Source organism: Mobula hypostoma, chromosome 7, assembly GCF_963921235.1.
Source record: "Mobula hypostoma chromosome 7, sMobHyp1.1, whole genome shotgun sequence".
Taxonomy (NCBI): Eukaryota; Metazoa; Chordata; class Chondrichthyes; order Myliobatiformes; family Myliobatidae; genus Mobula; species Mobula hypostoma.
The window spans coordinates 83441332-83461740 of record NC_086103.1 but is presented as its reverse complement, the minus strand read 5'-3'; the positions used below and the strand labels follow the sequence as shown (position 1 = coordinate 83461740).

Genomic DNA, 20409 nt, shown 5'->3' with positions numbered 1-20409 from the left:
TTCTGTTGTTCTCTCACTTGCTCAATTAATGCACAGATCTGTTCTTTAGACTTTTCACTATCTCTGTCACACTGATTTTGTAATGTAGTAGTTTTCCTTTTCCTTTTTTCATTTGACAAGTCAAGTTTCCCATTTGTTCAGTCAAATGTTTCAGTTGTTCAATCAAACCATATATTTGATCTAACTCAGCACGTTCTTATTTTCTTAATTGTGGCAAGACTGCTAACATCTCCAACAGCTAACTTCCATTAGACTCAAAACTAATAGTATATTTCATCTTTATTTCTTCATTAAACTTATCAAACTCAAATACTTTGTTCAAATAGGAATGCAAACCTTTAGTCATCTGTTCACACATAACAACTGGAGGTTCAGTTCCCCTTATTACCGGAAAAGGTTTCTGTAATTTATCCATGGTGTCAATTCTCCTTTAAATTCCCTATGCAGAACATCTAATACATACATGCTTTCATCAATGGATTATAATCAAAATTCCAATGTCACTAAATCTGTGCACCCAAACTCCACACATGGTACTCAGTCAACTTGTACAATCAAACAATAGTAATCCTAAGGCACATTTAAGTTAAAGTAGAATAGAGTTTTCCTTTACTTTTAGATTTCCTTTAGATGGTGTGTTGAAGCAAAAACTAGCTGTTTCTCTGATGATTAGGAAATTAAGGAGAAAGATCTTACCTCCTATTAAATGTGTATATTAAAATTTTCCACTCATCTGGGATTCCTGCACATCCTTAAATCTTTGCAACCATCCTGCTGATTATACCAAACTGCGGATCATGGTGCTTTTGCAATACAGAGGAAGACAAGAAAGAGGCATAAAACTTGGTGCTTACAGTTGGTTTGTTAAGTCTTTCAAGAACAAAGAATGAACAAAGAAATTGTGGTTGTCTGATACAAAACACCTAGCTCCCACTGAAAAGAAAACATTACAGAGATAACAACTAACCGATGAAATAATCAGATTCAAGTGGCATGACACCTACTGAAGAAAAATGAAGAAACTTTTAGAAAAATACAGAAGCAGTCATACCACTGGAATATTCACTGATTGATTACACATAAGATAAACTACAAAAATAAATACAATTCTACACCTTAATCAACACCTCTGAAACTGTGATTCCTGCATTACAGCCTTTCAGGTAATTTGCCCTTACAGAGTTCACAAATCATTGCCCAAAATTTTGAGATATAAAATTAAATTCCGTCTCACAGAATTTATGCAGAAAAATAAGCAATTTTTTCCAACTTACATTTCTAGCTGCATGTACAAATGACATAACTTTAATTTATGGAAAATCATGAATCGTCATCTCTAGGAATGGTCCCTCTGGTATTGTTGTACTTCCATGTCCTTATGCAGTGTTAATCCTAAAACTAGGTAGAATATTACTGGGAGCATAATTTATTCCAGTAAAGAAGTTTATTCCCAAATGACAAGAGGAACAGTTCTGTCTACTATCCCATGAAAGTTTCCCAATTTTATCTATATCCTTCTTATTTTATAATACAAAGATGAAACCAGTGACAATTTGATTGTTGTAACCCTCCCTTTGATTGTAATCTCCTTATTCTAATCACTTGTTATTCCCCTGTCACTGAATTGGAACAATACCCTTTCAAGAGATGGACAACCTTTTTGTTGTTTTGACCATTTTCACACAAGTCTCACACATAGAAGTTTCTGGTGGAATGCAGCAGGCCAGGCAGTATCTATAGGAAGAGGTACAGTTGACGTTTCGGGCCGAGACCTTTCGTCAGGACTAACTGAAAGAAGAGATAGTAAGAGATTTGAAAGTGGGGGGGGGGGTGATCCAAAATGATAGGAGAAGACAGGAGGGGGAGGGATGGAGCCAAGAGCTGGACAGTTAATTGGCAAAAGAGATATGAGAGGATCATGGGACGGGAGGCCTAGGGAAAAAGAAAGGGGGAGGGGAGGGAGAAAGAAAGAGGGAAGGTCTCACAAGTCTGTTTGGCTGGAAAGTGTTCTGATTTTATCATTATTTTGAAAGCCGATGACAACTACTTTATTGAGTATTAATAACTTTGGAAGCTTTAGGTAGGACAATGATTATTGTTTCTCTGTGGATTTGAATGTTTTGTTGATGACCATACCACAGGGTGTTCAAGGGAAGAAGAGACAGTTCATTTCTTTCAGTTCACAACCTGCTTAAAAAGTTAATTCCCAATGCCTATGGTTCTTCACAGCATGCTAAGACATGAGACATGGTCAGTTTTCGTCTGTGAAGGCTGCCTGACCTTTTTTACTGCTGGTTTAATTTGAGTTAAATGCACTCACTGCAAGTTTGGCTATAAGTACTAATAAACAGATAGAGTTGCCTGCTGTGTTCTATGAGTTGATGCTGCAATTTGACATGACCGGCATAACCAATGAGTAACAAATCAGAAATGTTCATAATCTGACCCAGCTAAGGAATGTTCTCCCACCTGAAACAAATCAAATTGCTCATTCTCATTTCTTTGTGGTTACTACCATCAATTGTGCCAGCAAGTTTATTAGGAAGGCAGTAACCCACACAGTCCTCATTAGTCCAATCCTTTATTATTAATCTGTGCAAGGATTGAATATATCAAATAGACAGGAATATTTATACAGCATCCTATTGCTTTATAATCCAATAGACGAAGCAGCACATTTTGGGTGTTCTCACCACCCTAAGGCAAAGTTGAAGAATCAGCTCATGCCAAGGGCCTGCAAGCAAGGATAAGCTGAATGGCACATTCTGGTTTCCACACGTCCTTTCAAAAGAAAGGGAGGCTATTTGGCCCATCAAGTCTGTACTAGTTCACAGAGTGATGCCATTTCCCCGGCACTGATTGATTTGCCCTGTAGCTTGTTGTTCTCATAATCCCATCAGCTATGTTTCATCACTGGCTTATACACTGGGAACAGCTTGCAGCAGCCACTTAACCTAACGGCCTGACATGGGAGGAAACAAAAGCTGATGCAGTTACAGTAAGAGAGTGCAAACTCTACACGGACAGTCCCAGAAGTCAAGGTGAAACTAGAGTCAACTGAGCTGTGAGACAGCATCTCTTCCAGCTGCATCGCAATGTGAATTTTAGCAATCATTTCTTGGTGCTGTTGACTAAAGAGTATATGTTTGTCAGGGCACTGGTAAAACTATCATATGGCTTTGGGATCCCCTCAGTTCACTTGTACTTGCAGTAAGAGTTTTAGTTTAACATCCCCTTCCCGTTCTGTCAGTCTAGATGTAAGCGGTACTAGTCTTATATTCTCAAGTCCTATGATGGAGTTGAACAGTGTCTTGTCTCTTGCTCTGCAGCCAGCTCCTGTTGGAGTTTTACACTGTCATTCCACCAAACAAGTTGCAGAAACAGAAGATCCAGTCCCTGACTGATATCGTATGCAGCGAGCTCTTCAAGAAGAAAGGTAAGTCCATCACAATTGCTCTGAGGTTGGTAGGGGGGAGTGGGCTCATGAGGACTGCGGGGTACAGGAGAAGAGCTGAAATTATATTCACAAGTGTACAGATGTATGATTGAATTTTTCCCTGTTCTTGTTAGCTATCACCATTTCACCTGCTTTATCTCAGAGGTGGCAAGTTACATTCAGCTTATCAGAGATATCATCAAGAGAAATAAGAAGGAACTGTAAATGCTGGAAACAGCAGATCAGTTGAAGGAGAAAAATGTTAACTTCTCAGCCCAATGATCATTCATTAGAGCTAAGAGTTAGGTAGAAATCAGATATGTTTGAAATTGCAAAGAGAGAGATGTATAGAGAGAATTGGGTTGCCTGTGATAGAGTGAAGATGAAGAGAAAGGGTCATGTGATGGTACCAGCTAAGATTGCATAGTAATGGTGTATTAAATCCAGATGATCTGTTTGGAAGAGGTTTAAATGAAAGGAACTGAATGAGAATATAGAAGAGAAAAAATGTATAGACTAGAATGGTAAGATATAAACATAAGAAATCAGGAGTACGTCATTTGGCCCTTTGAGGCTGCCCTAAAATTTCACACAGTTGTAGCTGGACCTCCACCTCAATGTCACATCTTGCACTTTCCTTGTACTCCTTGATGCCTTAAGCATCAAACAATCTTTTAAACTGCTTGTTACATGTATTAATCAGCTTGGACTCATCAGCTAACAAGGTAGAGGATTTCACACCTTCTCCACCTCTGAGTGAAGAGATTTATTCTCATCTCAGTACTAGATATTTCACTTCATGTACCCAAAACCATGACAGCTGGTTCTGATATAAGAGCCTCAGGACTCGCACCACCAGCTTCAAGGACAGTTACTACCCCTCAACCATCAGGATCTTGAACAAAAGGGGATAACTACACCCATAAAACGCTGGTGGAACGCAGCAGGCTAGGCCTGCCGTGCTCCACTAGCGTTTTGTGTGTGTTGCTTGAATTTCCAGCATCCGCAGATTTCCTCATGCTTGCGTAACTACACTCATTCTCTTTGTGATGTTCCCACAACTGATGGTCTCACATTAAGGACTCTATCATGTTATTTCATACTCAATATTTTTTGCTATTCATTTATATTTGCATTTGCACAGTTTATTGTTCATTGATCCTGTCGACACTTACTGTTCTATAAATTTGCTAAGTATGTCTGCAGAGAAAACAATCTCAGGGTTGTATGTGGTGACATGTATGTATCAGATAATCATTGATATGGACCTCAAGTTCCGATTCCTGTGATAACCCATTTGTCACTGCCTGCAACCCTGAGGAAGGAAGCAGGGTAGGAGGAATTGTGGTTAAAACAGTTAAGGAAGTCTGAGCTGGTAATAGAATTTGTTTGCTAATACCAAAAAAAAATGACATTGGTAATTTTACTTCAGTGCATGACATGCGACAAATTAATTCTGTACTTTAAACAATGGGAAGTTTCCAAGAGAGGACCAGCATTTTATAGTTGCCTGAATTTAATGGCTAGAAAGACCTCCAGCCATATTCAATTCAACATGGAAATTGATTTTTATGAATCTTACTGACAACAAAAGCACAAGACCAAACTTCCATAATAGTTGGACCACGGCTAAAGATCAGTACATTACTCCTCTAATTGTAGCTCATGTTGCTTGCAATTGTTAGCTGCAGTTCCACCTTTTTATCTGTATGTAAATTTGACTTGCTTAACTTTTTAACCATTTGCAGAACCTAAGTGATGTGACATGAGGTATTATGATACCTGCAGCTTTAACCATGCAGTAATCACTTAACTGCACTGGACATAGAAATTATTTTTCTCTGCTGTTCATGATTTTTTCAACATTGAATATCATAAGCACTTATATCCTATAAGTACTTTATTATCAATCGATTATTGGTTTCAATAACATTTCTACTGAGTATAGTCAATACTTGGTAGGAGCAGTATGGAGAGTAGAGTAGGTGTTACTGCATATACTAGATTTGAAAGCGATGTGAGGGAGATCTCACATCTTTTCTTTTCTTTGAGCTGGAGCAGGTCACACCAATCTGGCCATAATTCAGAGTTAGTTTATCTGTTTTGAACAACAGGACAGATAAGGGAAGTGGAAGTCTGAATATTTTACTCATTATAATTTTTTTTGTCCAGAACAATAGGGGTGTTGCACCATGGTTTAATCCGCTGCAGTGATGAACATGGGTACAGGTCTCAAAAGTAGTGTGCTACCAGCATCAGCAAAGGAATCATTGTGGTTGCAAAGGGAAAAGTTCAGATGCCTCGGGTTAGAAGAGTAATTCTAGAGGTTATAGCATACACAGACATTTTCATCATCCCCTCCAGTCATTTTGAGATCTGTGGGGATAAACCTGGTCAGACATTAGCAGAACATTTTCTGAAATATTCATGGTGGTCTCAGGCAGAACGTTGCATTCACCTCATGAGTCATAGCTCAGTATGAAGAGGCCCAATAAAATAACACGGTCTCTGAAAGTATTCCATAGGTAATTCAAGTTGTAAGTATTTTATCTTCCTTTCCCTGTGCCTGTGAATTGTCATGACAGAGTAATAATACTGTGACAATTGCTCACAGAATAAATACAAGGTCCTATCTAATTTGACCATTACTTTTAATGTAATCAGCAATCTACATTTGTGGATGCAGGTACAGTAAATAATTTAGCAAGCTACAGAATACTATTCTTCATTGCTAGTAGAACTGAATACATAGAAACATAGAAACATTGAAAACAGGTGCAGGAGTAGGCCATTCAGCCCTTCGAGCCTGCACCACCATTCAGTATAATCATGGCTGATCATCCAACTCAGAACCCTGTACCAGCCTTCCCTCCATACCCCCTGATTCCTTTAGCCACAAGGGCCATATCTAACTCCCTCTTAAATATAGCCAATGAACTGGCCTCAACTGTTTCCTGTGGCAGAGAATTCCACAGATTCACCACTCTCTGTGTGAAGAAGTTTTTCCTCATCTCGGTCCTAAAAGGCTTCCTCTTTATCCACAAACTGTGACCCCTCATTCTGGACTTCCCCAACATCAGGAGCAACCTTCCTGCCTCTAGCCTGTCCAATCCCTTTAGAATTTTATACATTTCAATAAGATCCCCCCTCAATCTTCTAAATTCCTACGAGTATAAGCCTAGTCGATCCAGTCTTTCATCATATGAAAGTCCTGCCATCCCAGGAATCAATCTGGTGAACCTTCTTTGTACTCCCTCTATGGCAAGAATGTCTTTCCTCAGATTAGGGGGCCAAAACTGCGCACAATACTCCAGGTGTGGTCTCACCAAGGCCTTGTACAACTGCAGTAGTACCTCCCTGCTCCAGTACTTGAATCCTCTTGCTATGAATGCCAGCATACCATTCGCCATTTTCACAGCCTGCTGTACCTGCATGCCCACTTTCAATGACTGGTGTACAATGACACCCAGGTCTCCTTGCACCTCCCCTTTTCCTAATCGGCCACCATTCAGATAATAATCTGTTTTCCTATTTTTGCCACCAAAGTGGATAGCCTCATATTTATCCACATTAAATTGCCTCTGCCATGAATTTGCCCACTCACCCAACCTATCCAAGTCACCCTGCATCCTCTTAGCATCCTCCTCACAGCTAACACTGCCGCCCCGCTTACAGAAGTAGAGAGATTATGAATCCGTTATTATGGGGCATTGATGAGGCCACCTTGGAGTACTTTGTATAGTGTTGAATTAGGATCAGATTTATTATCACTCACTTACTGTATATGACATAAATTTTGTTTTGCAGCAACAGTACGGTGCAAAATGTAAAATTACAAAAATAAATAAAACCATTATTGAGTTTGTGTTCATGGACATTCGGAAATATGATGATGGAGAGGAAGAAGCTGTTTCTGAATCATTGAATGCGGGTTTTTAGGTTCCTGTGCCTCCTCCTTGATGGTAGTAATGAGAAGAGGGCATGTCCCTGATGATGAAGGCCCTTAGTAATGGACACCATTTTCCTGAGGCACCAGCTCCTGAAGATGACCTCAGTGATGGGGAGGGCTGTGCCCCTGATGGAGCAGGCTGAGTCTATAACCCTGGCACCATTTTGTGATCCTGGGCCTTGGAGAGACCATACCAGTCTGTATTGCAATAAGTCAGAATGCTCTGCATTATACATAGTGAGGCCTCACTTGGAGAACTGTGAGCAGTTTTGGACTCCTTATCTAAGAAAGGATGTGTTGACATTGGAAAGTGTTCAAAGGAGATTCATAAAAATGATCCTGAGATTGAAAGGCTTATCTTATGAGGAGTGTTTTATGGCCCTGGGCCTGTATTCACTGGAAGCTGTGGAGGCCAAGTCTTTATGTGTATTTAAGGCAGAGGTTGATAGATTCTTAACTGGTCAGGGCATGAAGGAATTTGGGGAGGAGGCAGGGGACCCGGGCTGATATGAAAATTGGATCAGCCATGATGAAAAGGCAGAGCAGACGCGATGGGCCAAATAGCCTAATTCTGCTCCTATATCTTGTGGTATGATTGTCTTATGTCAGACGTAGAATTTTGGAAGTGCAGCCCTTGTTGCAATATGTGGTCCTTTTGAACGTAGAGGATCTCAAAAATGGCACTGAGAAAATGACTGGTCCATTTGTCCAACTGATGTTAATGAAAGAATAAATACTTGGCAGGACAGCATTATTCTTCAATATCTGCTTGAGAGGACAGGTTAACATCTTATTGAAAGAGTAGGGCCTTGGACAGTGCAGACCGTATTACTGCTCTGTAATGTCAGCCAGATTACATGTTGAATCAACAGCCTTCTGACTCAATGTTTGTTTATGGCTGCAATGATAGATGGAAACAGAAATGGCCAAAGCAATGTAATAATGCAATTGAGCTTACCAGCTTTGGAAACTATACAATCCTTTATTGCTCACCAAAATTGCAAGATTCATTCCTGTGTTCCATGATTCACTCCATGAAGAGTGCTACTCAAAGATTAATGCACCACATTAGTGTCATGCCCATGACTGGTAATTAAAATCAATTGCCCTAAAATTAAGAGTGGCTGTGGATCTGGCACACTGATCTTTGCAACCAGACTGTTCCACCACTGACAAGATTCACTGTGAACAGAGTCCAATGGACTTAGAGCCAACTTCCTTGTTTCACCCAAGTAAATATAGGACTTGTTGTAATTGTTAAAAAATGCAGCCTGTGATGCCAGAATAATGAGACCAATGTCTAGCTTGGATTTATTCCATGAGATATAGGAGCAGAATTTGGCTATTTAGTCCATCAAGTCTGTACCGCCATTTCATCCTGTCTGATCCATTTTCCTCTCAGCCCCAGTCTCCTGCCTTCTTCCCATATCCCTTCATGCCCTGACCAATCAAGAATCTAAAAACCTCTGCCTTTAATATCCCCAGTGACCTGGTCTCCACAGAAGCCAGTGGCAACAAATTCCACAGACTCACCATTCTCTGACTAAAGAAATTCCTCCTCATCTCAGTTCTAAATGGGCATCCCTCTATTCTGAGTCTGTGTCCTCTAGTCTTCAACTCTCCTGTTATAGGAAGCATCTATCTGGGCCTTTCACCCATTGATATGTTTCAATTAGGTCACCCCTCATTCTTCTTCATTCTAGCGAATACAGGCCAAGAGCCATCAAACATTTTTGTGCACCTCTTTTGAACCCTCTCCAGTTTCAACACATTCTTTGTAAGATAAAGGCCCCAAACCTACTCACAATACTCCAAGTGAGATCTCACCAGAGTTATAAATTCTTAACATTACATCCTTGTTTTATATTCTAGTTCTCTTGAAATAAATACTAATGTCACAATCGCCTTCCTCACCACAAACTCAGCCTGCAAATTAATACGTAGGGAATCCCGCTCAAGGACTCCCAAGGCCCTTTGCACCTCAGATTTTTGTATTTTCTTATTATTTAGAACATATTCATCCTTTTCATTTCTTCTTCCAAAGTGCACGACCACACCCTTCCTGACACTATATTCCATCTGTCACTTCTTTGCCCATTCTCCTAATCTGTCCCAACACGGACCCCTGTGGAACGCCACAAGTCACCGGCAGCCCACCAGAAAAGGCTCTCTTTACCTCCTGCCAACAGCCACTGCTTTATCCATGCTGGAATCTTTCCTGTAATACCATGGGGCTCATAGCTTGTTAAGCAGCCTTGTGTGTGGCACTTTGTCAAAGGCCTTCTCAAAATCCAAGTATACGACATCAACCAATTCTCCTTTGTCTATCCTGCTTGTTATTTCTTCAAAGAATTCCAACAGATTTGCCAGGCAAGATTTTCCCTTGAAGAAACCATGCTGACTGCAGCCTATTTTATCATGTGCCTCCAAGTACATTCGATACTTTTGGAGGTAGAGATAAAATGAGTTAAACAACGCCACGTTTCATTACATTTCATTTTATAAAGATTCCAGTGCTAGTCAAAGATCAAAGTAAACTTATTATCAAAGTATATAGTGTGTGTGTGTGTGTGTGTGTGTGTGTGTATGTATGTATGTATGTATATATATACAACCCTGAGATATGTTTTCTTGCAGGCGTACACAATAAATCCAGAAAATACAATAGAATCAACAAAGGGACCCACCCAGCAGGATAGACAAACAATCAGTGTGCAAAGGACAACAAACTATGCAAATATGAAAGAGAGAAAAGCTAATAAATACTTTAAGTAAGAAATAAATATCAAGAACATGAGATGATGAGTCCTTGAAAATGAGTCCATATGTCGTGGGAACAATTTTGGAAATATGAGTGAAGTTATCCCATCTGTTTCAAAAGCCTGCTGGTTGAGGTGTAATCACTGTCCCTGAAACTGGTGGTGCAAGTCCTGAGGCTTCTGTATCATCTCCCTGATGACAGCAGTGAGAAGAGAGCAATTCCTGGGTGATGGGCATCCCTGATAATGGATGCTGCTTTCCTGCAACAGTCCTCCATGTAGCTGTGCTCAATGGTGAAGAGGGCTTTACCCCTGATATACTGGGCCATATCCACTAATTTTGTAGGATTCTCCATTCAAGGACATTGGTGTAGATACATAACAAGAAGAAAAAGTCATTGCTTGATCTTGAAAAGGGTAATGAAGCAGAACAGATACGAGAAGTGTCCCTTAGCCATAGTGATCACAATGAAGCAAATTTCAAGGTTAAGTCTAATGGCTAAGATAATAAATTATAAACAGCATAATATAAAAATAGTATCTAGATTTAAAGAATATGAACTGAGAAAAGAATTTGGTAAAATGCCAGCAGACTGATAATCTGAAATCTGATTTAATTAATAAAATTGATAACAAGTCCTTTATTGAAAACCAAACCCAATCAAGTTAGCCTGGGATACCATAGATTTATAATGAATAAAGGAGAAATTAAAAAATACATGCTAATGTGGTTGGATAATAAATAAAAGATGGAATTGAATAGAAAACAAACAATAGATACGAGCTGCAAATTGAAAACTTATAACAACAAATTATAAAGGAATTAAAGGGTTTTGAAATTAGAATATTTTCAAAAGCATTCAAGATTATAAACAAAAGCAGAAATTATTTGTATTTATGTAAAGGTTTTTATGAGCTCAGGTGTTGCAAAATGCTTTACAGTCATTGAAATACTTCTGAAAAATAGTTACTAATATAATGTAGGAAAGTTGGCAGGTAACTCAGTAAACCCCCACAAAAAGCATGTGATGATAATGTTTTATTATTATTGGTCAGGTAAACTGGGGCTGTGGCTGAACATTCAGTTTGTCAGCAATTCAAGGATAATGCCTTCCCAAAGTGGAGCCAAGTGCCGCCAAGTGCCAGCTCAGTTGCTCAAACCTGTGTTTCTGAAAACATGACTTTCTGACTTGGGACTTATGATGTTACAAAGTGAGTCACAACCAACATGTACAGAGGGTTGTGCTGCATGTACAGAGAAAAGGAAATGGAAGTAAATGCTAAAAATCATTGAAGTGGGAGAATTTTAAAGAGCCTATACTAGTAAAGAGTGGCTGAACTGGATAGGTTAATTCATGATCCTACCTAAGTTATGACTTCTGTAAAATAGAATTCTTGTTAAATAACAAAGCATCATATCACACTTTTGTTCACATTTCACTTGTCCCCACAGAACAATCAGTGAAGACAGGTTTTAGTTGCTAAAATAAGCCTTGCAATCCAGTTAATTTTCTTCTGACTGTACATATGTATACACAACCAAATAAAAAAAACATACTTCCGTACCACACGGTGCACCCACAAAACATATAACACACACAGCACATCAGCCAAAATATTACCATAAATACTTTAACAAAATACAATTCAAAATGCATGCAGCACAGGTAAACAGCAGAGTATATAGTAAACCTAGCTGACCTAGTGACAAGACCTCAGTGGTAAGGTATTCGTTAGTCTCACAGTCTGGGGGAAGAAACTGTTACACAGTCTGGCAATCCTAGTCCTGATGCTTCTGCACCTCCTCACTGACAGCAGTGGGTCAACAAGATTGTGGGATGGGTGGTGCGATCCTCAGCAATGCTTTGGATAATCTGAGAACCATCAGCTTTGCTGCTTATGTAAGAAACTATGACAAAAGGAATTATTCTTCTATAAGCACAGAAAATTGGATTTGTAAGCTGTCAAGAAAAGCTTTCCATTTCACCAATCTGGATGTTAATTTTGAGCTTACCATTAATCTTTATACACAGAGTGCTGACATCAAGATATAAAGCCAGACACACACAACACATTAGCTGCAAAACTGGGTCATGTAGCAATGTCTTTAAGTGCTCAAGGTGACAGTTTGCTTCTATTATAAATCATGTCTTTCATATGACTTGTGATGCTCAGCAAAACAGGGAGGAGGGTTGTGCTGCATGAAGTATTTTTTGTCACCAGTCCTGGTGGGATGCTGATTAGGGATCAATCTTACAGTAATGGACTGCAGCAATCAAACTTACACCAAATGCCTATTACGCACTTGCCCACACTGTTAACCCAGGCAACCTGCTCATGTTCTATACCTTCACTGTATGGTCTGGTCAGTTTTGACCCGGCCCAAAAATCCCCTCATAACAAGTATCTATACCATATTTTGAACCACAGATCTATTTAGAATGTATAAATAGCCTATCTGACATTAATAAATGGGTGATTAATTCTTAATTAACGTTTCAGAGATCTAAAATCCATTTCAATAGATACAGGTCAAATTTGACCTGGAACAGCCTCAATGTACAAAAATTTGTAGCACCTGTACAAAAGTATAAAATTTTTAAAATATTTTCATTTTTGCACATTTTGGGTCACTTTAGGAAAAGTCAGCAAATTTCAGCTAAAAAACATGGCAGTTAGGGTGTTTTTACTGCTGTCAAATATCAAAAGGGGTCAAATTTGACCCAAACGGTATGTAAGGGTTAAAAGTGAGGTTCAATTTCTCTTCAGTTTTATCCTGGGATTGAATAGGAAAAGATTTGGTTGCAGACAATGTTGTTGAGTGGGAGTTTTGCCACATGATACACAACAGTGTCTAACACAGCTCTAGCAGAAGGATCCCTCTTTCTGTTGAGAGTCAGGTTATTTAGCTGATAGCATTGCCAAGAAATCTGTATGATGGAGAGAATGGGGAGAGTAAGCCCAAAAAACTCCATCCACTGAGGAGGAAGCAGCAGAGAAAAACCTCTGTTTGAAAGAGCTTATCCTCCAAGGGCATTGATTCTATAACTAACTTTCTAAGGTGTAATGTGTAGATACAAAAATTCTCAAAGGACGTGGCTGCAGAGATTTGCCATTTGTACAGGTGGAGGAGCAGCCTCAGGTCTGTTCCTGACCAATGCTTATTCAGATCACATTAATTCCCTCTTGCAATTTACAGAGAACATCGGCATTCGGAGCTGACACTGACTTATTATCCAAGGATGAAGTGGAGTTCACATCACTGTTTTAAGAATGGTTAATGATAATAATTAACTGACGCTACCTGGGGTGCCCATATTCCAGAAGTGGGCAGAAATGAATATTCTCCAGTGCACATCAATTTCTGTCTTGTCTTTGCTGTGCTGCTATGGACATGGTTGTGACTAAACTAAATCATAACTTCAAGCCATGTTTATAAAACAATCAGGATAAAAAAACATAGGCAATTAATTTGCTGCTGTCACATGTACCAGGATACAATGATAAAAATTGTTTTGCATGCCATGCTAAGAGATTATTTCATCTCTTTGTTACATCAAGGTAGTACAACACAGAATAATGTTATAGTTACAGAGAAAGTGCAGTAAAAGCAGACAATAGGGTTCAAGGTCATCATAAGGTAGCTTGTGAGGTCAAGAATCCATCTCACTGTAGAAGTCTTACAATAGTTGGATAGTTACAACAGACTTTTGCACCTTCTCTCTGGTGGGAGTGGAGAGAAGAGAGAATGCCCAGAGTGTGTGGAGTCTTTGATTATGTTGGCTGTTTTCCCAAGGCAAACTGAGTCCATGAAGAAAAGGCTGGAAGGCATGATGCGCTAAGCTGTGTCCACAACTCTCTGCAGTTCTGGTGGTCTTGGGAAGAGCAGTTGCCACACCTAGCTCTGATGCATCCAGACAGCATGCATTGTATAGAAACCAGAGGAGGGTCAATGGGGGCATTCTGAATTCCCTTACCTCTTCAGGAACTACAGGCACATGAGCATTTTCTTTGCATGGTTGGATTAGGACAAACTATTGGCAATATTTGCACTTAAGAATTTGAAGTTCTTAGCCCTTTCTACCTCAGTACCGTTGATGTAAACAGGAGCATGTGTACCACCTTCTTCCTAAAGGCACTGTCCGGCTCTGTTGTTTTGCTGATGCACACTACCCGAGGGCAGTGTATTCCTCGTGGTGGTGGAGTACCGCCTACCTGTGGTGGAGGAGGAAGATGGACATGAAAAAAGCTCCCTGGGCTTGGATGGCCATGATTCACACTGCGCTACTTCACCATGGAGACCAGCCAAATCGATCTCAGGAAATGGAATGGTAACATAATGACTGCTCTCATCATGAGCAAGAAAAAACAATCTATGCTGCTGGGGCAGGAACCCAGCTCACGTGGCTCTAGTAGTTGTTGGCACATGGGCTGCTGGTACTGCATTCAGTCTCAGGGGGTCTCTGATATCATGAAAGCCAAACTTCTGCAACCAGACGCTACATAAAGGTTGGGTCTGCTGGTGTAGAATTACACCTGGGTTACTTCCATGCCAGAAGCGCTCAGCTCTAGCTCCACAGTGAACCATGTGCACATTTGGAACTGTTCTGTTTCTTGTTCTTCAACACCTTTGGTCTTCAAATGTCCCATCAAGCCTCAGCTGCAGGCTCCTACGCCATGGTCCAATGTGTAAGCTCAGCCCCTGGAGAGCCTCCTTTCCTTCCCTTACATGGTGATTATCCAGGGACCAGGAGTCAGCTGCAGTTGTGAGTGTCAGATCAAGCAATGATGTGGCTTTTCCTTCATTTTTGGTGAAAGAAGGCAGCACAAGTAAAGGATAATAGTGAGAGAACAGTCAAAGTACAGGATACCTACCTACACTATCCACATAAAGTCGCTGAGATGTGAGAAGGCCGATTAAATGTGCGTATGCTTGCATCCTTTATGGTGTCGTGGAGACTTTTGGCAGGGAAACCAGCCCATCAAATCTGTACTGGCCAACACCACTCATTTACACCAATCCTGCCGTATACTCTTATTTTACGTGTTTCTATCAATGTCCCCCATATTCCACCACTCAACTTGCATACTAGGTGCAATTCACAGTGGTTAAGTAACCTATTAGACTAGATGCAGTAAGAAACTGGATAAACAAACAAATTTACAGGAAAAACGTTGCTACTCCCAACAGACAGTGCCAGAAGTCAAGAATCAACTTGTTTCTGTGGTGCTGTGAGGTAGAACCCTTCCGGTATGCCACTGTGCTGCCCACAGCCTTTATTAACATCCATAAACCTGACTCTGTGATGGTGGTTACAATATCCATCAGCAATCTCTGTCCTAGGCAGCTGTACCAATGTGGGATTGACCTCCGCCCCTTTTGTAAGGCACTTAGATCATAAGAAATAGGAATAAAATTAGGCCATTTGGCCCATCGAGTTTGCTCCACCATCCAATCATGGCCAATTTGTGTTTTCAACTCCATTGCCTTTCTTCCTTCCTATAAAGTTAAGAATATATTAGTCTCTGCTTTAAGTACACTCAGCGACTTAGCCAGCACAGCCCTGTGTCTTTCTCCTGCATGAAGTGTGTTGTGGCTTCCAAGTAATGAGCCTGTCCTCCTTACTGGATTGTTATGGAGCCCGTTGAGGTCAGTGTGAAGCTTGAAGTAATGTTGTTTAATGGTAGGTTACAGAGATTATTGAGGGATGTTTAACACTGAGTAATGTGTGAGGCAAACAGTATAAATAGTGAAAGACTGGATTTGGTGACATCATCCACTGGTGTGAGATCCCTAATCCTTCCTCTCGAACTACATTCATACCTTGGCCGTGTCATTCCATTTTGAAGTATCTCACTCTTAATACCATTTCTTTCCAAAGATACAAGAGATTGCAGATACTAGAATTTGAAGCACAAAGAGTCTGCTGGAGAAACATCAGTGGATCAAGTAGCATCTATGGGAGGAAATTGTTAATGTTTCAGATCAAGACTCTGCATCAACACAAGAGATTCTGCGGATCTGAAAATCTAAAACAACACATACAAATGTTGGAGGAACAGGGCAGATCAAGCAGCATCCATAGAGTGAAATAAGTAGTTGATATTTTGGGCCGAGACACAAAACTTAAGAGCCCAAAACATTAACAGTATACTCCCCACAATGGATGCTGACTGATCTGCTGAGCTCCTCCAGCATTGCTCTAGGAAAACGGAAAGCTATCTACAAGGGAAAGGCAAGATCAATCTTAGTGTAGGTTAAAAGGTCAGCACAATGTTGTGGGCCAAAAGGCCTATACTGAGCAGTAGTGTTCTATGATAATTTTATTTATGAAATCTTGCATCAGGACCATCATTTCATCACTTATTTATAAACCTGCATCACATCCTAGGTGCTAGAATATTAATTACTTCTTTCCTTTATCCAACACAATTGAGAACTGGAACTTGTATTCATTGGAGTGATTTCCAGTGGAATTTCCAAACTTTTACTGCTCACCTCAAGTTTCTGCCAAACCAATCAACAATCATCCAGTGATAACCTCTACAACTCATGGCTTATACTGGTGTCAGGATCTCAGAAAGCGACATTAAGAGTATGGATCATCAGTGGTAGGTGGTCATAGCCAGGGTGAGGCATCATTGTCTGCTCTTGCTAATGATCCTGTACTGTGCATTTGTGATGAGACCTTGATGTTTAAGGTCAGCTTTAATTGTGTCGATTTCTCTGATGTTAACTCTAATGCCATGGCAATCTGTCACTGATAGCATGTCAAGTTTCACTGGCCTTCAAAAACAGTGATGACTGAGAACTTTTTCCTTCAAAGCACTTGTGTATAGCATACAAAATGACATGTCCTTAAGAATAATGGACAGGTTCACTAAATCGACTAATTAGTGGATTTGAAACAAAGGAACAGAATAATGATTGTATAACTAGCTTTGGGGGATGGGTGCAGGGGTGGTTAAATTATGAGGTTGTGTAGCAAAACAAGTTCGGTGCAGATTGCTGTGCAAGCTCTCATGTCACTATAAGTGTACTGAACTACTTACTGCCCATTATGCCACTGGTGATCAGGGCAGCAATGAAGGTCCTTCATCTCTGGTGGTGTTCAGGGCTTCCTTTATCATCTCAATAGCTTCCTCTTGGCTTTCATCACTGTCAGCCATGCAAATCCCAGACTGAGACACAAAAATGTCATTCACAATCAGATGTAAAAGGGTTCTTCATTTCTGTTTCCGTAACAATTTTGTTTTTGCCAATTATAGTCGTTAGCCCTGAGCTGAACCCCCATACCTGAAGAACTGGTGGACCACTCTTTGTCTGGCCTCTACCTTTTGATCTGTTGGGATGAGTGAACCTACCAAGAGCCAAAGTATAAGCCCTGACTCCAGCGAACATAGCTCATCGGGTCATTGAGGCACACAAACCTCCAAACCCAGCGACTCGAACATCTTGCCAACCACTTCAGTCAGGCTAACTAGCCTACACTTTTTTTTTAAGATTAGATTAGATTAGATTATAAGAACACTCAGTCCTCATTTATTGTCATTTAGAGATGCATGCATTAAAAAATGATACAATGTTCCTCCAGAATGATATCACAAGAAAACAGGACAAACCAAGACTAAAACTGACAAAACCACATAATTATAACATATAGTTACAACAGTGCAAAACAATACCGTAATTTGATAAAGAGTGGACCATGGGCACGGTAAAAAAATTCTCAAAGTCCCGATACCCTCATCATCTCACGCAGACAGTAGAAGGGAGAAACTCTCCTTGCCATGAACCTCCAAGCGCCGCAAACTTGCCAATGCAGCACCATTGGAAGCCCCCGACCGCAGTGGACTCTGAGTCCATCCGAAAACTTCAAGCCTCCAACCAGCCCCTCCGACACAGCCTCTCCGAGCACCATCCTCTGCTGAGCGCTTCGACCCCGCCCCGGCCACCGAGCAACAAGCAAAGCCGAGGACTCAGGGCCTTCCCCTCCGAAGATTCTGGACCACACGGTAACAGCAGCAGTGAAGCAAGCACTTCGGAAGTTTCACTAGATGTTCCTCCACACCCTCACGTCTGTCGCCATCAAATCAGGATTGTCCGCAGCACCCTACTTGACAAATAACAGACATCACCACCAGAGTGGCCGCTGTGAGCTGTGTCGCGCAACCATCTTCTCCTCTCTTCCTTTTGTATCTTTTATCCCCCTCCCTTTTTAAAAAGTCGAGTGACATTTGCAATTTTCCTGTTCTCTGGAACCATTCCAAAATCTAGTGATCCATGAAGGATCACCAACACCTTCACAATCTCTTCAGCTACCTCTTTCAGAGCACTGGGGTGCTTTCTGTAGCCTTTCTGGTTCAGGTCACTCACCTGCTTTCACACATTTCAGATTTCTAAGCTATTTCTTAGTAATAGCAATTGCACACACCTTTGTCCCCTGACACTCAAGATACTGACATACAGCTGGTGTCTTTGACAGTGAAGATAAGTGCAAAATACTTACTGAGTTTGTCCGCCATTTCTTTGTCCCTATTACCTCTCCAGAATCATTTTCCACCAGTCTGATATCCACTCTTGCCTCTCTTCTATTTGTATATCAGGGAAAAAATCTTTTGTTATCCTTTTACATTATTGATTAGCTTACTTTCATATCTCATCATTTTTCTCCTTATTGTTTTTTAGTTGCTTCTGTTGGTTTTTAAAAGTTTCCCAAGCCTCTAGCGTCCACTAATGCTTTACTATATTGTATGCCCTCTTTTGTTTTTATGTTCTCTTTGTTTCCCTTGTCAGCCACATTTGATTCATCGTCCCTTTAGAATGCTTCGTCTTCTTTAAAATCAGCAGATCCTGCTGCTTTCAAATTATTTCCAGAAACTCCAGCCATTGCTACTCTAACATCATCCCTACTGGGATCCTCTTCCAAACAGCTTTGGCCAGCAACTCCCTCGTGCCGCTGCAGTTTCCTTTACTCCACTGTAATACCAATATATCTGATTTTTGCCTTATCCCTCTCAGCTGTAGGGTGATTGAATGAATGAACCTCAAGGTAGTAAATGGTGACATATACATATTTTGATGATAAATGTACTTTGAGCTTTGAATTGTATCACATTATGATCATTGCCTCCAAAGAATTCTTTTACCTTAAGTTCCCTAATCAAATATGGTTCATTACACAGTGCCCAATCCAGAATTACCTTTTCACTAGTGGGCACAACCACAAGCTGCTCTGAACAGTCATCTCATATGCATTCTACAAATTAAATTTTCAACCTGATGAAAGACCATTCAGCTCGTCTCCCAGGGAGCGAGCCCTGGAGAGCATCACTAGTGGAAGAGCTGGCCTTGCAGGAGCCAGCCACCAAGCCTGCATGGATTCCAGCATGTCCACTATGACCCTGTTCTCTCTCACACCACCTCCAGTGCCTCCTCCCCGGCTGGCTGTAAGAGGTGACGCCGCAGTAAGAGGGCCTGGTCTGCGCAACGTCTGAGGCGACGCAGCTGCCCGGCTGTCAGTCTCGCCAATGTACCGATGAATCGGACTTGGAATATTTTGTATTACCAATATCAATAGGGTCTTGCAATCACAAGAAAAAAAAACATTTAAGACATGCATTTGCACCATTTTTTTGGACCTGGAGAGGCCGCTGCGACCAAGCATGCTGGAACCTAGATGACTGGAAGTAATGAGGTGGTGTGCATGGACCATTCATATATCAGGTAGCAGAGGAGATGATGATGTTTCTGATTTGTTGAATATGTGTCTTCAGAGTTCTCCATCTCCTCCCTGATGATGGTAATGAGAAGAGGCCATATCTCATATATCCTTTAGTGCATCGAGAAGGCTGCATTGTCTCTTGAAGATGTCCTCGATGGTGGCGAGGGTTGTGCCCACGATGTAGATGGCCAAGTCTACAGCTCTCTGCAGCCTCTCGTGATCCGGTGCATTGGAGGCTCCATACCAGCCTGTGATGCAATCCGTCAGAATGCTCTTCACCGTACACTGGTGACATGACGTGACAAACCTCCCCAACTTCTGGATTGGACTGTGAAACAATCATCACCAAATTCAGAAGCACGCCAAGCCATCATATTTGGGAACCAGTTAATTAGTATTTGATCCCCTTTCTTCTCATATTTTGGAAGAGTCTGGAATCTGATTCTGGAAGGGTCTGAACAGACCCTACCATTGTTAGCTTTGCTTGCCCAGGTCAGATCCTACCAGAGTAAGAAAACTAAACTTTGGTACAGCCGGTAG

General features: G+C 40.8%; 1 protein-coding gene across 1 annotated transcript in view; it reads left to right on the top strand.

The window, feature by feature from the left end:
- LOC134349413 (dedicator of cytokinesis protein 2-like) overlaps positions 1-20409 on the top strand; it is a 732270-nt gene that overhangs the window by 264516 nt on the left and 447345 nt on the right. Inside the window, exon 25 of the mRNA XM_063053680.1 lies at positions 3330-3436. Within this exon, the coding sequence (XP_062909750.1) occupies positions 3330-3436 (107 nt within the window). The remainder of the gene's footprint in view (positions 1-3329; positions 3437-20409) is intronic.